Source organism: Etheostoma spectabile, chromosome 2 (assembly GCF_008692095.1).
Source record: "Etheostoma spectabile isolate EspeVRDwgs_2016 chromosome 2, UIUC_Espe_1.0, whole genome shotgun sequence".
Lineage (NCBI taxonomy): Eukaryota > Metazoa > Chordata > Actinopteri > Perciformes > Percidae > Etheostoma > Etheostoma spectabile.
The window spans coordinates 23,138,913-23,150,803 of record NC_045734.1 but is presented as its reverse complement, the minus strand read 5'-3'; the positions used below and the strand labels follow the sequence as shown (position 1 = coordinate 23,150,803).

General features: G+C 40.4%; 3 protein-coding genes across 6 annotated transcripts in view; 1 reads left to right on the top strand and 2 right to left on the bottom strand.

Moving 5' to 3' along the window:
- pdcd11 (programmed cell death 11) overlaps positions 1-1,661 on the bottom strand; it is a 22,917-nt gene extending 21,256 nt beyond the window's left edge. For 3 of the 4 annotated variants that reach the window (XM_032542996.1, XM_032542986.1, XM_032543001.1), the window contains exons 1-4: positions 1,581-1,661; positions 918-1,040; positions 554-694; positions 261-425 (exon numbers count right to left, since the gene is read on the bottom strand). In XM_032542996.1, the coding sequence (XP_032398887.1) occupies positions 261-425; positions 554-694; positions 918-1,040; positions 1,581-1,652 (501 nt within the window). In that variant the 5' untranslated portion in view covers positions 1,653-1,661. The remainder of the gene's footprint in view (positions 1-260; positions 426-553; positions 695-917; positions 1,041-1,580) is intronic. The other variant, XM_032543009.1, reaches the window with a different exon arrangement.
- A 99-nt stretch (positions 1,662-1,760) lies between these two features.
- atp5md (ATP synthase membrane subunit k) lies at positions 1,761-3,211 on the top strand. Its single transcript, XM_032543140.1, has 4 exons — positions 1,761-1,887; positions 2,695-2,799; positions 2,895-2,988; positions 3,096-3,211. The coding sequence occupies exons 2-3, from the start codon at positions 2,713-2,715 to the stop codon at positions 2,982-2,984; spliced, it is 177 nt and encodes a 58-aa protein (XP_032399031.1). The 5' UTR covers positions 1,761-1,887; positions 2,695-2,712; the 3' UTR covers positions 2,985-2,988; positions 3,096-3,211.
- A 1-nt stretch (position 3,212) lies between these two features.
- On the bottom strand, positions 3,213-8,994 carry taf5 (TAF5 RNA polymerase II, TATA box binding protein (TBP)-associated factor). Its single transcript, XM_032543021.1, has 11 exons — positions 8,555-8,994; positions 7,621-7,849; positions 7,178-7,493; positions 6,901-7,064; positions 6,071-6,206; positions 5,849-5,969; positions 5,618-5,747; positions 4,980-5,144; positions 4,707-4,884; positions 4,045-4,222; positions 3,213-3,808 (listed from the first exon to the last, which is right to left on the bottom strand). Exons 1-11 carry the CDS (start codon positions 8,970-8,972, stop codon positions 3,594-3,596), a joined length of 2,250 nt encoding a protein of 749 aa, XP_032398912.1. The 5' UTR covers positions 8,973-8,994; the 3' UTR covers positions 3,213-3,593.
- Between the last annotated feature and the right edge of the window lie 2,897 nt (positions 8,995-11,891).

The following is an 11,891-nucleotide window of genomic DNA, read 5'->3' as shown; positions in this document are numbered from 1 at the left end:
AAAGAAGATACACCTTAGATATTACAAAATATCCAGACATATGAGTAAACTATTGGCATAACAAGGTCAATGAAGAGCCCTTAATCTAATTCATGGTCTGATTCTAAAACTCCAGAAGATCCAATAAAATCAAAAAAGCTCACAAAAACATCATCCTATACAAAGATATTGAAAAAAATCGGAACCCATATGTTTCAGTTTCAAGTGTGTCATCAATGATATCGCCCACTGCATCTCAAGTGATCACTCGGCAAGCCTACCTCTGTATCAGCTGACTCCAGTTGTTCGCTGAGGAGCTTGGTGTACGAGTCACAGATGTTCTTGATGCTGAGAAAGCCTTGCATGCCACAGGGCAGGCTGACTGTCACCTCAAAGTCAGTTACCTCCTTCACACAGCCCAGCATCAGGATACCCTCCTTCACATTCTGGAAAATGGCAAAACACAATCATATCAAGTCAGAGAAAGTGCTGAATATGCTTCTTTGATTCACAGTAGTTTTACACATTCAACAAATTATATAAAACGCAAGTTGGCTCTTTGTATATGGATTACCTTGATATGTAGAATTTCCACACACTTGGCTGCTGCATTTAGCATCAGACCATCTCCTTTGCCCGTCTTTGGCTTCTTGAGCTTCTTTCCGTCATCTTTGACCGCCCCTTTTCTTTTCTTGGTTTCTGCTTTTTCGTTCGACTGCGAGAGAACAGGAAACTATTGTTAACATACTCCTATCATCTGTCTGAATATTACAGTATTTATCCTCTGTCTGAAATGTGGCATTTTAGCAACTGATATTATGTGATAATCTTCTCTTTGGGGATATTCATAATTTATACACAGTGACTTGTCCAGACAAATCTAAGGGTTTTTTTCCACAGCAGTATGAACAGAAGGATGGGAAAGAGTGAACCTCTACCTGGAACAAGTTGTCCACTTCAGTCCGCTGAACCACTATTTTACTCTCTGTGGGCTTCTTTGCTGTTCCTCCTCGAGGGAAATCTTCCTCCACTGATGCCATGTTTGATGCTGTTTCAGACGTCTAAGAAAATTTAAAATATTGTCAATAAACAAATCATTTCAAACCTCTAATCTATTGATGGTACAAAAAGTAAGTTTATGCTAAGTGACGAATGCCTGTATGTAGCCAACCATTAGACCCATTATGTGCCCCATGGATCCAACGTTAAATAATCGTTTTTATTTTTGAGACTTGGAGACTTGATTACATTTGTACAAATGCGTAAAAATGATATCATGGGAGTCACAATCCCCAGCACGGCTCTCTAATTGGACATTGGTTTAATCATGACATGCACATCGAAGTTTGCTAACCACTTTCTTGGGAAAAGATAATCAAGTCCATTAGGATCAGTTGCAATCCTGCTGCACATAAGGTTACCACTCAAACTGCACGAGACAACATGAGCAACTTAACGTTTTCATATTTTACCACTCGGGCTTAGCACAAAGAAAGTTTGCCAGCAGACCAAAGGCTTACTCAGATCGAGACAAACTCAAATTTTGATCTAAGCAAATATGAAACGATTCTTTCAGTGTTTAACATGAAATGTTTCCTTAAATCAAATCTCCGGCAAAACTCACATGTTTTTTCAGCAACACGGCATGGTAGTAACCCGGAAGAAAAACTCATATGGGCGTTTTCATTCTTTATCCAATCACAGATAAGAAAGAATGATTGACGCCGTTGTTAGTCATTCAGTAGTCGTTTTAGTCGACCGTCTTTGATTGACATTACTTTGGACCAATGCTGACGTATTTTTGGATTGCCAGAGTAGGCGGGATTTCCTGGTGAATTTAGCATTGCGGCCTCTCTCTGCTGAAGGGCACTCGTCTCATTCTGTTTGCACAAGGGTCGAGTGTTAAAGGTAAGTCATAACACTTTTAAAAACATATTATTAGCGCATTCACTTGGGTTTTAAGAATGCTGAGTATCGTCAGTACCCATATGGTCTTTGAACGCCTGTGTGACAATGTAATATTTAGCAAGCGGTCTGATAATTAAACAAACTAACGTTAGCAGGCTAACCTAGGAAGCTAACTTTAACCCTAATAACGTTACTGTATGTGTGTGTGCTAACCAATGTGCTAACTTATGCAGTTACTGACCGATGAAAGTCAGTCTGACCAAAACGCCCACTGCATTCGTCAGCCACACTGTTTAATTGAAGAGGGTCATCTTGACAGTATAAATGTCCTTATATTTTTGAAAGCATGTCAAGCCCAACCACCATTAAAATTGCAAACTCTTATGAAATAACGCTAATAAATTCAGACACGTTAGCTACAACTGTAAAAAAAGAAGTTTTTTTTTGTGTGCGGCGGGTCAAAATTAATTGTTTCCTAGTATTTTACTAACGTGTGCCTTAGTTTTCACACACTCTTACTGTCAAGTTGTCAACACCGTGCATTGATTAAAGTCTATACTGTTTGACTAATACAACTTAGAGGTCATCTTAGTAGTAGGATTTCTTTTTCGAGTATTTCTTGGTCATAATAGTGCCTAAGGTGACGTCTTCAAATGTCCTATTTGTCCCAAAGATATTTGAATTGCTACCATAGATTTTAAAATGACTTGACTGAATCTTAATTTTAAAGTGTAATTATCAACATTTAATTTTCTGTCAGTCAACTGCTCGTTTCAGACTCAATCACCACTGTTCTCCTTGTTATAGGACCACTAACAATCCATCATGGGAGGACACGACGCAGGAACCCAGCATCAGTTCACTGGATTTGCAAAGTACTTCAATGCATACACAATCACAGGAAGGAGGAATGTGAGTTGTGTGCAACCTAACTTTAATTAAAGATTTTCATACTGTCTCTCGCTCTATGAATTTCTCATCATGCCTCCTTTTTTTTTTCTCTTTAGTGTGTTTTGGCCACATATGCCAGCATACTAGCCATTGGCCTTTTCTTCAAATTAAAGCCCAAGAAACAGGCCGCTGTCACAGAAAAGTGATCATGTACGTGAAATAAAGTCTCTCCTTCCTATTAGTTTCCAAAATCCATTGTATTTTCATAAAGTATTGCTCAATTTAATTAACTCAAAACCCCTATTGTCTCCTTACAGGCATCTATTTTGACCATCATTTATAACAGCTGGGAGTGGAGAAAGCAGCTGGACATGCTTGTAATAAAATGAGTGTTCCCTATGTTAATAACAATAAAAAAATGTATGCCCAAAACATAGAAAATGTGTTTTTATTTACACAAGTATAAAAGACTAAGATACGGAAATGTAAGCCACGTGTTGAACAAACTGTACTCATGGCAGTGATTTTTTATATTAAAAAAAAAAAAAAAAAAAAACCTCCATCAACAATGGCACTTGGCATGGCGAGGTGACATCTGCAGTAGATCAGCTTCATTTATGGCCAGAACAGAAGTGAAGTCTGCTAATTTAATTTGTATTTTCATTTACAGCCAGTTTCTTGGCAGAGGTGATGTTGATAATACAGTTTGGTTTTATTACAACTGCACCACAAACCTCTTCAGTCACCTGTGGATTGTGGGGACCAGATGTTTGCTTAATTTTAAACTTCTATAGATTATTTCCTCCTTCAATGTCTCATGGATTGTAGGCCCCAGTGGCCAGCAGCAGGTTCCTGCGGGTGAAGTGAAGGTGTATAACAGGTGTAGATTTAGACATGTAGGTTCCCAGCAGAAGCTCCTGGGAGTTATCTTGTAGATGGACGTGTCCTGTAGCTGCTGTGAAATCATCGGTCTCTAAATCATCAAAAGCTTTCAGGGCATCCCACAGACGAACCGTGTTGTCCATTGAGCCTAGAATAACAACAATGAACATTGTCACTGCAAGTGTAATGTAGTGTAATTGCAGAAAGTCTACTCAAATCTTCATTTGAATACAATGAAGCCACATAGATGTGTAACGACCGCAGGGGTATGGTCTTTCGAAAGAATCTTTCTCTAAATTAGATTTTATGTTCTGCAAATGCATTCAGTTTAACTGTATGTTAAATATTCAACTGATGTCAAATTAAGAGATGTAGGTCACACACCGGAAGCAAGGATCTCTCCGTCTCTGCTGAACCGGAGCGAGTAGATGGTATCTGTGTGGCCTTTAAGCTCTCCAATCATCAGCCCATGACCAATGTCCCACAGAAGAACTCTGCCATCAGTGGCTCCTGAAGCCAAGAACTTCCCATTGGGAGAAAAGGCCAGTGCATGGATAGGACCCTAGAAGAAGGAGTTAAAAGAGTGGCTCAGTAGTTGTCTCTGCAGTATGAATCTGTGAACCTTAAGCACCTTTCCCTCTGTGGGTGTAAAGAAAAATTCTCTGAACAGCCTTACTTTATAGTACCCATCAGAAATGATAAATGTGTTGCTCCAAGCAGACACTATTGGCGTAGACAGTTTATTTAATGGTAAATAGGCTAGGTTACTTTATCTTATATATTGACAACCTAGTTTTGATGTATAATTGGAATCACATCACAATATTTGCTTGATGTGTGTGAAGTGTCAAACTAAACTGATTATCAACTATGCAGATACCAAACTAAATGTAACATGAATGACATTTTCTAAAATATGAACAACATCATTTTGTTAACTGCCTAGATTCATTAGTTGAGTCAACAGATTTGTCTAAATCACGACATGGCCCTAGTGCTGAACGGGAAAGCACAGATCAGGGCCCTACTATGGTGACTCGTCTGACCTTGTGACCGGTGAAGATGCGGACACAGTTTCCGTTCAGGACATCCCAGAGCCGGATGGTGCGATCAGAAGACCCTGTGGCCACATAATTAGAGTTGGGGTGGAAGCGGGTGCACGTGACATCAGCTAGGTGACCAGAAAACATCCGTAGAGGCTGGTAGTGATCTGTAGCCCACAGACTGTTAGATAGAAAAGCACAAAATAGGACCATGACGGACATCTGTAGGTGCTGATGTGTATTGGCAGTGTGTTTTCCTCTGTTACAAATTCTTACCGGGCAACTCGGTCATGTCCCCCGGAGATAAAATAGTACCCATGGGGGGAAAAGTGGGTGTCCCACACTGGGTAGTTGTGGCCTTTGTAGCCCACCAGACAAGTAAATGTCTGGAGACTCCATAGCCTGACTGTACCATCTTCAGAACTCGACAATAAGTAGTTTCTGAAAAGTAAAATGAGAAGGTCAACAGGAATTGCCTGTGTTATGTTTAGATACACATAAAGAAAGAGTAGTCAGGGGGCTCTTCACTACGTGCCTGTTTTTAATACACTAGACCTCTACTTCTCATAATTAATATGATAATATAAGTCACTATCAAGCCCTGAAATTAACACACGACCACCCGCCAAATGCGGGTGAATTTAGCAATTGCAAGTTCAATCTACCTGCCAATGAGAATTGAGTGATTTATTAGGTTTGTTTTGCAACTGTTGTTCTTTTACATTTCAACGAAGTCCACCATTTTTTTGGATTTTAGCTAAAAATGTGATGGCGCCTTACTGGGGTAAAGAGGCCAGCCAAAATAAAGGCCTTTCAGGCCCTGGTCCCTATACACGGTTTAACTGTTAACGTGCCTGCACAGGCCGACAATAATAATGGAAGCTGTTGAAAATGAACAGTGAAATGATTTGTACCTGTCTGGGCTGAAGCTGATGCCATACACCGGGCCACTATGTCCATAGAGGATCTTTGACTCACTGGCCGTCTTCTCATCCATGATCCTCTCCAGCACATCGTCTGACTCTTTGTCGATCAGATTCAAGTCTTGAGAGGGAGAAAAGGGGGGGGGGGGAATCATATGTGTTATAAAGTCAGAATATGCGATGGTCACAATCATTCATCAGCGGTCACAGTCATGCGCTGACCTGCTGCAGACTTGACCTTGCGGAGCTTTTTCGGTGTAACACTCCACACCCGTACTGTGGAGTCAGCGAAGCCTCCCGCAATCAGGCTGGAGTCATCTGTGAAGTCCACTGCAGTCAGACCCTGCGGGGCAAAGGGTGAGGACATTTTGAAATAATACTCCTGTCATTGGGCAATTAACTGTCCACTTGCAACCATTACCAACAGGATAGTTTGGTTATTACCTGGTAAGCATTGAGAAAACTGTAGAAGCAGATGGAGGGCAGGTTATCTGGTCCCAGGCGGATCCTCTTGGTGGCCTCCTTCATGTACATGATCTTATCCAGCTTGTCTGAATCCTTCAGTTCTGGAAGAGGTATCCTGAACATCAACAAAAAAACAAAAAACAACTGTGACTGACTGGTGGGTCTACAAACAGTTTCAAACTGAGCTTGTAAGTTAATAACTGAACATTGCACACTACCGGTCAAAAGTCTGGTGTCACTTAGAAATTTCCATTACACTCCATTTTAGACAGAATACCAGCTGAGATCAGTTGCATTGCTTTTTTGTTTTTTTTTAACCAGGGCAGCAGTTTACATTATGTGCTTACATAATTGCAAAAGGGTTCTCCAATGTTTTTCTAGTTAGATTTTTAAAATTATATCAGATTAAGTAAACAGAATGTGCCTTTGGAACAAACAGTAGATTAAAGATCTGCCACCCACTCAGATCAGCTGGTATTCTATCTATAATAGAGTGGTATGGAAATTTTGTAAGTGACCCAAACTTTTGACCGGTAAATGTATATGTGTAGTGTGGTGTGTGTGTGTGTGTGTGTGTGTGTGTGTGTGTGTGTGTTGTGTCTTGTACTGTGTTGAATAAGTCATTTCCTTCAAATTAAAAGTTTGTATAAATGCGATAACTTTCCAACTGAAATGTCTCCGATCACAGTATCTAACTTCTAATGAATCATAGTGTTCTGGCCGTAAACATTGGGGGATGGAGACAAAAACATATGGACCACAAGGACTCTCTTAGACAGAGCTATATACCAGTGTATCAAAATCGTTACCTAGTTTGTGAAGGTGCATTAGGATCTTGCTTCTTGCTCTTGGAGCCCATGCTGTCCTTTTTGGGTTTCTTCTTCTTGGGTTTACCCTCCTCATTCTCTGCTTCCTCGTCCTCATCATCAAGAGGCAGCTCAATTTCCGGTTCCTTCAGCAATCCATAGTAAACCTAATTGAATGACAATAAAACAGGAATATGTCACAGTTGATAAAAAAACAAAAGCACGGGTAGATGAAACAAAGATGCCATCATATATATGTGTGTGGGTGTATAAATCCAACCTTAGCCTTGTTGGCCTCTCGCTTGCCCTCTCCCGCCAAGCTGCCGGACATGGCATCAATCTGGCCCTTGCTGCGCGGCATGCCATCAAAGATGTCAATGTAGAGGTGCTCTTGTATGATATTCCAGATCTGGTTGTTCTGACGCTCCTGCAGGTGCCTTTTTAGCAGCTGGTAAGAGTCACGGGAGATACGCAGGACAAACTTGCTGGTGCGGAAGTCCATCAGGGTCTCGTTGCCTCTCATGTGCTCCCTCTTGGACAGGCTGGACAAAATACGCAAGTCGTCTTCGTAGTAACACTCTTGATCACCACTGAACCTGAGGTGGAGAACAAAAAAAAAAAAACGTGGAGTTGATCAACTGTGCAGGATTTAATGCTACCCAAAACAAAATCAAGTTTACTGTTAATAGTTGGAAGGACATACATCATGACAAGGAAACTCACTTTTCAAAGAACGCCTTGGCCTCACTTTCGTGATTGTTGTACACCAGTTCCAGATACATGTGCACAAACAGTGGGTAGAAGAGCTGGGACAGCTCTGCTCTGTGACAGTCCAAAACCGATTCTATGAACTTCTTCAGGCCGCTGTAGTAAACCTGGTACAGCGGAGGGTCTCCCTGCTGGTTGTAAGCTGACAGCACCACGTTGACATCTGGCTGATCCTCCCCAGCAGCTGTTACACAAGAAGGCTGAATGAATATGCATTCTGTTGGTATGGGTTACCTGCAGCATACTGTATTAGCTTTTCTTTTTAAAAAGATTACTTTAACAGATATGTAATGAATATAAATAAATGGCTCTATAACACTTTTAAATTTAGCAGATGACATGACGACAACTAAGGCAATGCCATGACAACTGAGAAAACTTTAACTGTTGTGTAGTATTTTGTCAGACTTTTTGTAACATTGTTATGACAGGCATGTCTATAAAGCACAATTTGTTTTGTATCTTTATTTTCTGTTACATTTAAACAAAAGTGCATTATTGGTACTTGGCTCATTAAAATGGGAAAATAGTTAACTGTATTGCTTAACTTGAAAAAAAAAACTTAAAGCCAAATGACACCTAATGACCAGAAACATAAAAACACCTGTAGCCTACAATATAAAACCAAGCATCCTTTAAATGCATTCAAACTTTGTGAAACTTTTTTTAAACCTAAACTGAGCCTCTGAAAGCGGATTTGGATCCCCATCGTGAAGTTTGTGTATTTCGGGGTCGTTGAAAGCACGACTGTAGTAACTCTATAGTCGTAAACGTGATAGCTATACACGGAGGGAATACTTTTTAACTTGTAGGGGATGTTTTATCAACAGGAAACGCAATAGCGTTTTACACAATAAAACGACAGTAGACGCCAAGTTCTATATCGGACCTTTAGTTGGCGCCTGAGCTGCAGCCGAGGATGAGATGGTCACCCGGCTGAGAAGAGCGCTCGCATCCCCGCCTTCTTTGTCCCCACTGCCCGCAGCACCCCCCGAACCTGCACCGGAGGAATCACTCCCCTTCAGTTCCAGTGAATCCTCCGGTAATCCCGCTTCACGACGCAAAATTTCGACGGACTCGGTCAGTTTGTTCTTCCTGAGGAATTGCAGGACGGCCAGCAGCGTCTGCTGGTCCTCCGGGGCTCCTGCCGCAGATTTATTAATTCCAGCCGAAGCACTGGAACCGGGAGACGTAGAGAGCACTCTTCCGTCGGTGGCATTATTATTTCCAAAGCCATCGTTTGATGGTTCTGTTTTTATGTCTTTTTCTTCGTTCGTGTCGGCCAGACCACCTTGTACGGCCGCCATTTTAAAAATGAAATGCGCATGTGCGAGGTTCAAAAACGGAAAACACTAACCGTGTGAAATCAGGTCACTTGATTGGTGCTTATTGATGCAGCGTCATCCTGTGTGGAGCCGAAGTCCCGCCTCTCGTCACCAGCAGCTGGAACTCAATGGAATTTGAGTAAATTGCGACATTCATGGTAAATTTGACTAAATCCTAATGTACAACCTAAAACAGGTTTTATTTCTGCTCCAATATTTTCTAAATAAGCTTTTTGCATATGTACCATGCATAACTATTATCATTTCCATTATATTGAAGCTTAGGTAAACTTAATGCATTTAAACTGTAATTATCATGTTCTTTCAGAAATGAAGAAGTTCTATTTATACATAAGTTTGTGTGTGCACTTTAAACTGAATTGCATATTTTATTTGTAATAAGAGATGTACCATTTTGTCCCAGCTGGTGGCACTTTGGTCCCACGCAACCCCTGCCCAGTTTTGAGTGTCCCAACCAAAGCATCCATTGGACAAATACAAAGAACAGAGCCGCAAATAAAAAAGATTATTTACATTATCAGTTAATCTATATTATTTTCTTGATAAATCAAATATTTGTTTTGTCAATTAAAGGTCAGCAAATTCACATCACATGTTCCTATAGAGCCCATGGTGATACCTTCGTATGTGTGGATTTGTCCAACTAATAGTCAAAAACTCAAAGATATTTAATTTTCTTTCATAGAAGAGTAAGGAAAACAGAAATATATTCACACTTGAGAAGCTGAAACCAGTGATTCTTTTTGATTTTTTTAGTTACAAATAGATCTGCTGTGTTTCTAACCTGTCTGCTTGGTCATGCTTTTCCTACAAGCACTACTCATTTAGCATTTTGTTGAGGCTGGATTTATGCCTATATAGTGCTGAATAATTATCTTTCATCTCTAATCTCTCTGTCAGAAACCCACTCATACTGCCTACTGTGCTTTTTTCGGGTCAGCACAGTATCTGTTTTCATTTCTAAGAGACTGTTAGTAGAAAATCACAACTCAATAAAAAAAATGTATTTTCAAACGAGCCATGTTCACTCACTGGCAGCATTACTCATTTGTTTTAAATCTGTTTTATACAGTATTTTATCTCATAGATTTTAATATCTGTACATCTGCGTTCTAACCTTTGACTAAGTTATTTCTCGCAAGCTCAGATGCACTTATAAAAGATTTTCTCTCCATGCCCCGGCTTATCCACTGGATATAATGAAGGAGTGATAACTCAGCAGCAGGTTTATTGTGCAGAACAAGGACCGTAATGAGGGGTGGGACAGAAGGAGAAGGGATCACAGCAGAAGCAGCAGGGCGCTGTAAACATTGCGGTGGTGTAACTCCATGTAAAGGAGAGTTGGGGGTGTGGTTGGTTGGTGGGTGTAGGAGATAAAACACACATTACACATTAACATCAGCAGCTCAGGGCGCGGCCAACAGTGCTAGCTCATTGCAACATGTCTCCTTTTGGTGTCACTGAATGTCAATGACAATGTTTAATACAATCAGCAATGTTACTATACTGTGCATGCTTAATATAGCTTTTGTTGTATTCACCTTCTCGCTTACCTGACAAATGCAGATGACCAGGGCTGAATCACGTGTCAGGCTAAAGGTTATTGATTGTAGATCTATAACTGTTTCCTTCAAATAGTCATTTATACCGAGTCTGCTGCACTGCATTGAATTATTGCGATGTCCAGCTCCTGTGCCACCATAAAGGTACCACTGTTTCCTTTTGTGTTTGAATAGAATAGAATCACTTTACTGCTGTGTTGAAGTGCTTTTATTTTGAAATGATGGAATAATGAAAGAAAAATCAATCTCTTCTGCCTGCTTTAATGCTTCATGGCAGCCTATTAGTGTTGACATTGAAATGGAATAAATCTGAGAGATTACATGCGGCAGTAAGATGGGCGAGGACTGAATTATTTCCGTGAGATAGACTACGAGATATTGAGGTCGACAATTAATAAATTAATGTATTGTACTCCACTACATGTCAGAGGGAAATATTGTACTTTTTTTTTTACTTCTCCACATTTATCTGATGGCTGTTAGCTTCATTTGCACACAAGCTCATAAAATGTGATGCATTCAGTGCCACCTGGTGTCAGACCACAATGGCGGACCCAAATGCAAAACTCAAGAGTCAGAGGTGAAAGGTAAGTGGTTTTATTGTTCGACGAACAATGCAGGCAACGGTACAGGTCCAACAGGCAGGAAAACGTGGTCGATAACACAGGCAAAGGATCAGGATACACTGGGAAACCAGACAAGGAAACGCATCATCTGAACGTTATAGTGCTTACACAATAAAGCATTATTTTACACCTTTAAAAACATCCTTCTACACAGTAACTACTATTGTTACAATTTCCTGCTTTGATTTTTTTCACAAAGACTTTTACTTTTAGTAGAGTATTCCTGCAATGTAATTTTACTACTTTCTCCTAGTGCATTTGATTTCATCCACTTGTGTTAGATGTCACTATGTGAAAATGAAGTGTCTCTCTCCCCCTCTAATGTTAAATGGTGCAATGAAATGTTATTACAGACAATTCCAATCTAGAAACCTTGTGCAACTTGTTGCTGCTGTCTCTGATATCTGGTCACTTGCTACACCTTTTCCAGTTGCTTTTTAGATTTAAACTGACTATCTCCACAAAACCACACTCCATCTACCATTACCACCCTGTGTGTGTGTGTGTGTGTGTGTGTGTGTGTGTGTGTGTGTGTGTGTGTGTGTGTGTGTGTGTGTGTGTGTGTGTGTGTGTGTGTGTGTGTGTGTGTGTGTGTGTGTGTGTGTGTGTGTGTGTGTGTGTGTACGCGTTGCCTGACATTCAATGTATATAAAGCTGCTCACATGCTGTTTACAATAGTAATGAAGATTCTC

Coding starts and splice junctions, on each gene's coding strand:
- taf5 (XM_032543021.1), bottom strand. CDS start 8,972: ATGGCGGCCGTACAAGGTGGTCTGGCCGACACGAACGAAGAAAAAGAC. Junction 7,494..7,620: donor GCCAAGGCGTTCTTTGAAAA/GTGAGTTTCCTT, acceptor TCTCCACCTCAG/GTTCAGTGGTGATCAAGAGT. Junction 5,748..5,848: donor CAAGGTCAAGTCTGCAGCAG/GTCAGCGCATGA, acceptor CTCCCTCTCAAG/ACTTGAATCTGATCGACAAA.
- atp5md (XM_032543140.1), top strand. CDS start 2,713: ATGGGAGGACACGACGCAGGAACCCAGCATCAGTTCACTGGATTTGCA. Junction 2,800..2,894: donor CAATCACAGGAAGGAGGAAT/GTGAGTTGTGTG, acceptor TTTTCTCTTTAG/TGTGTTTTGGCCACATATGC.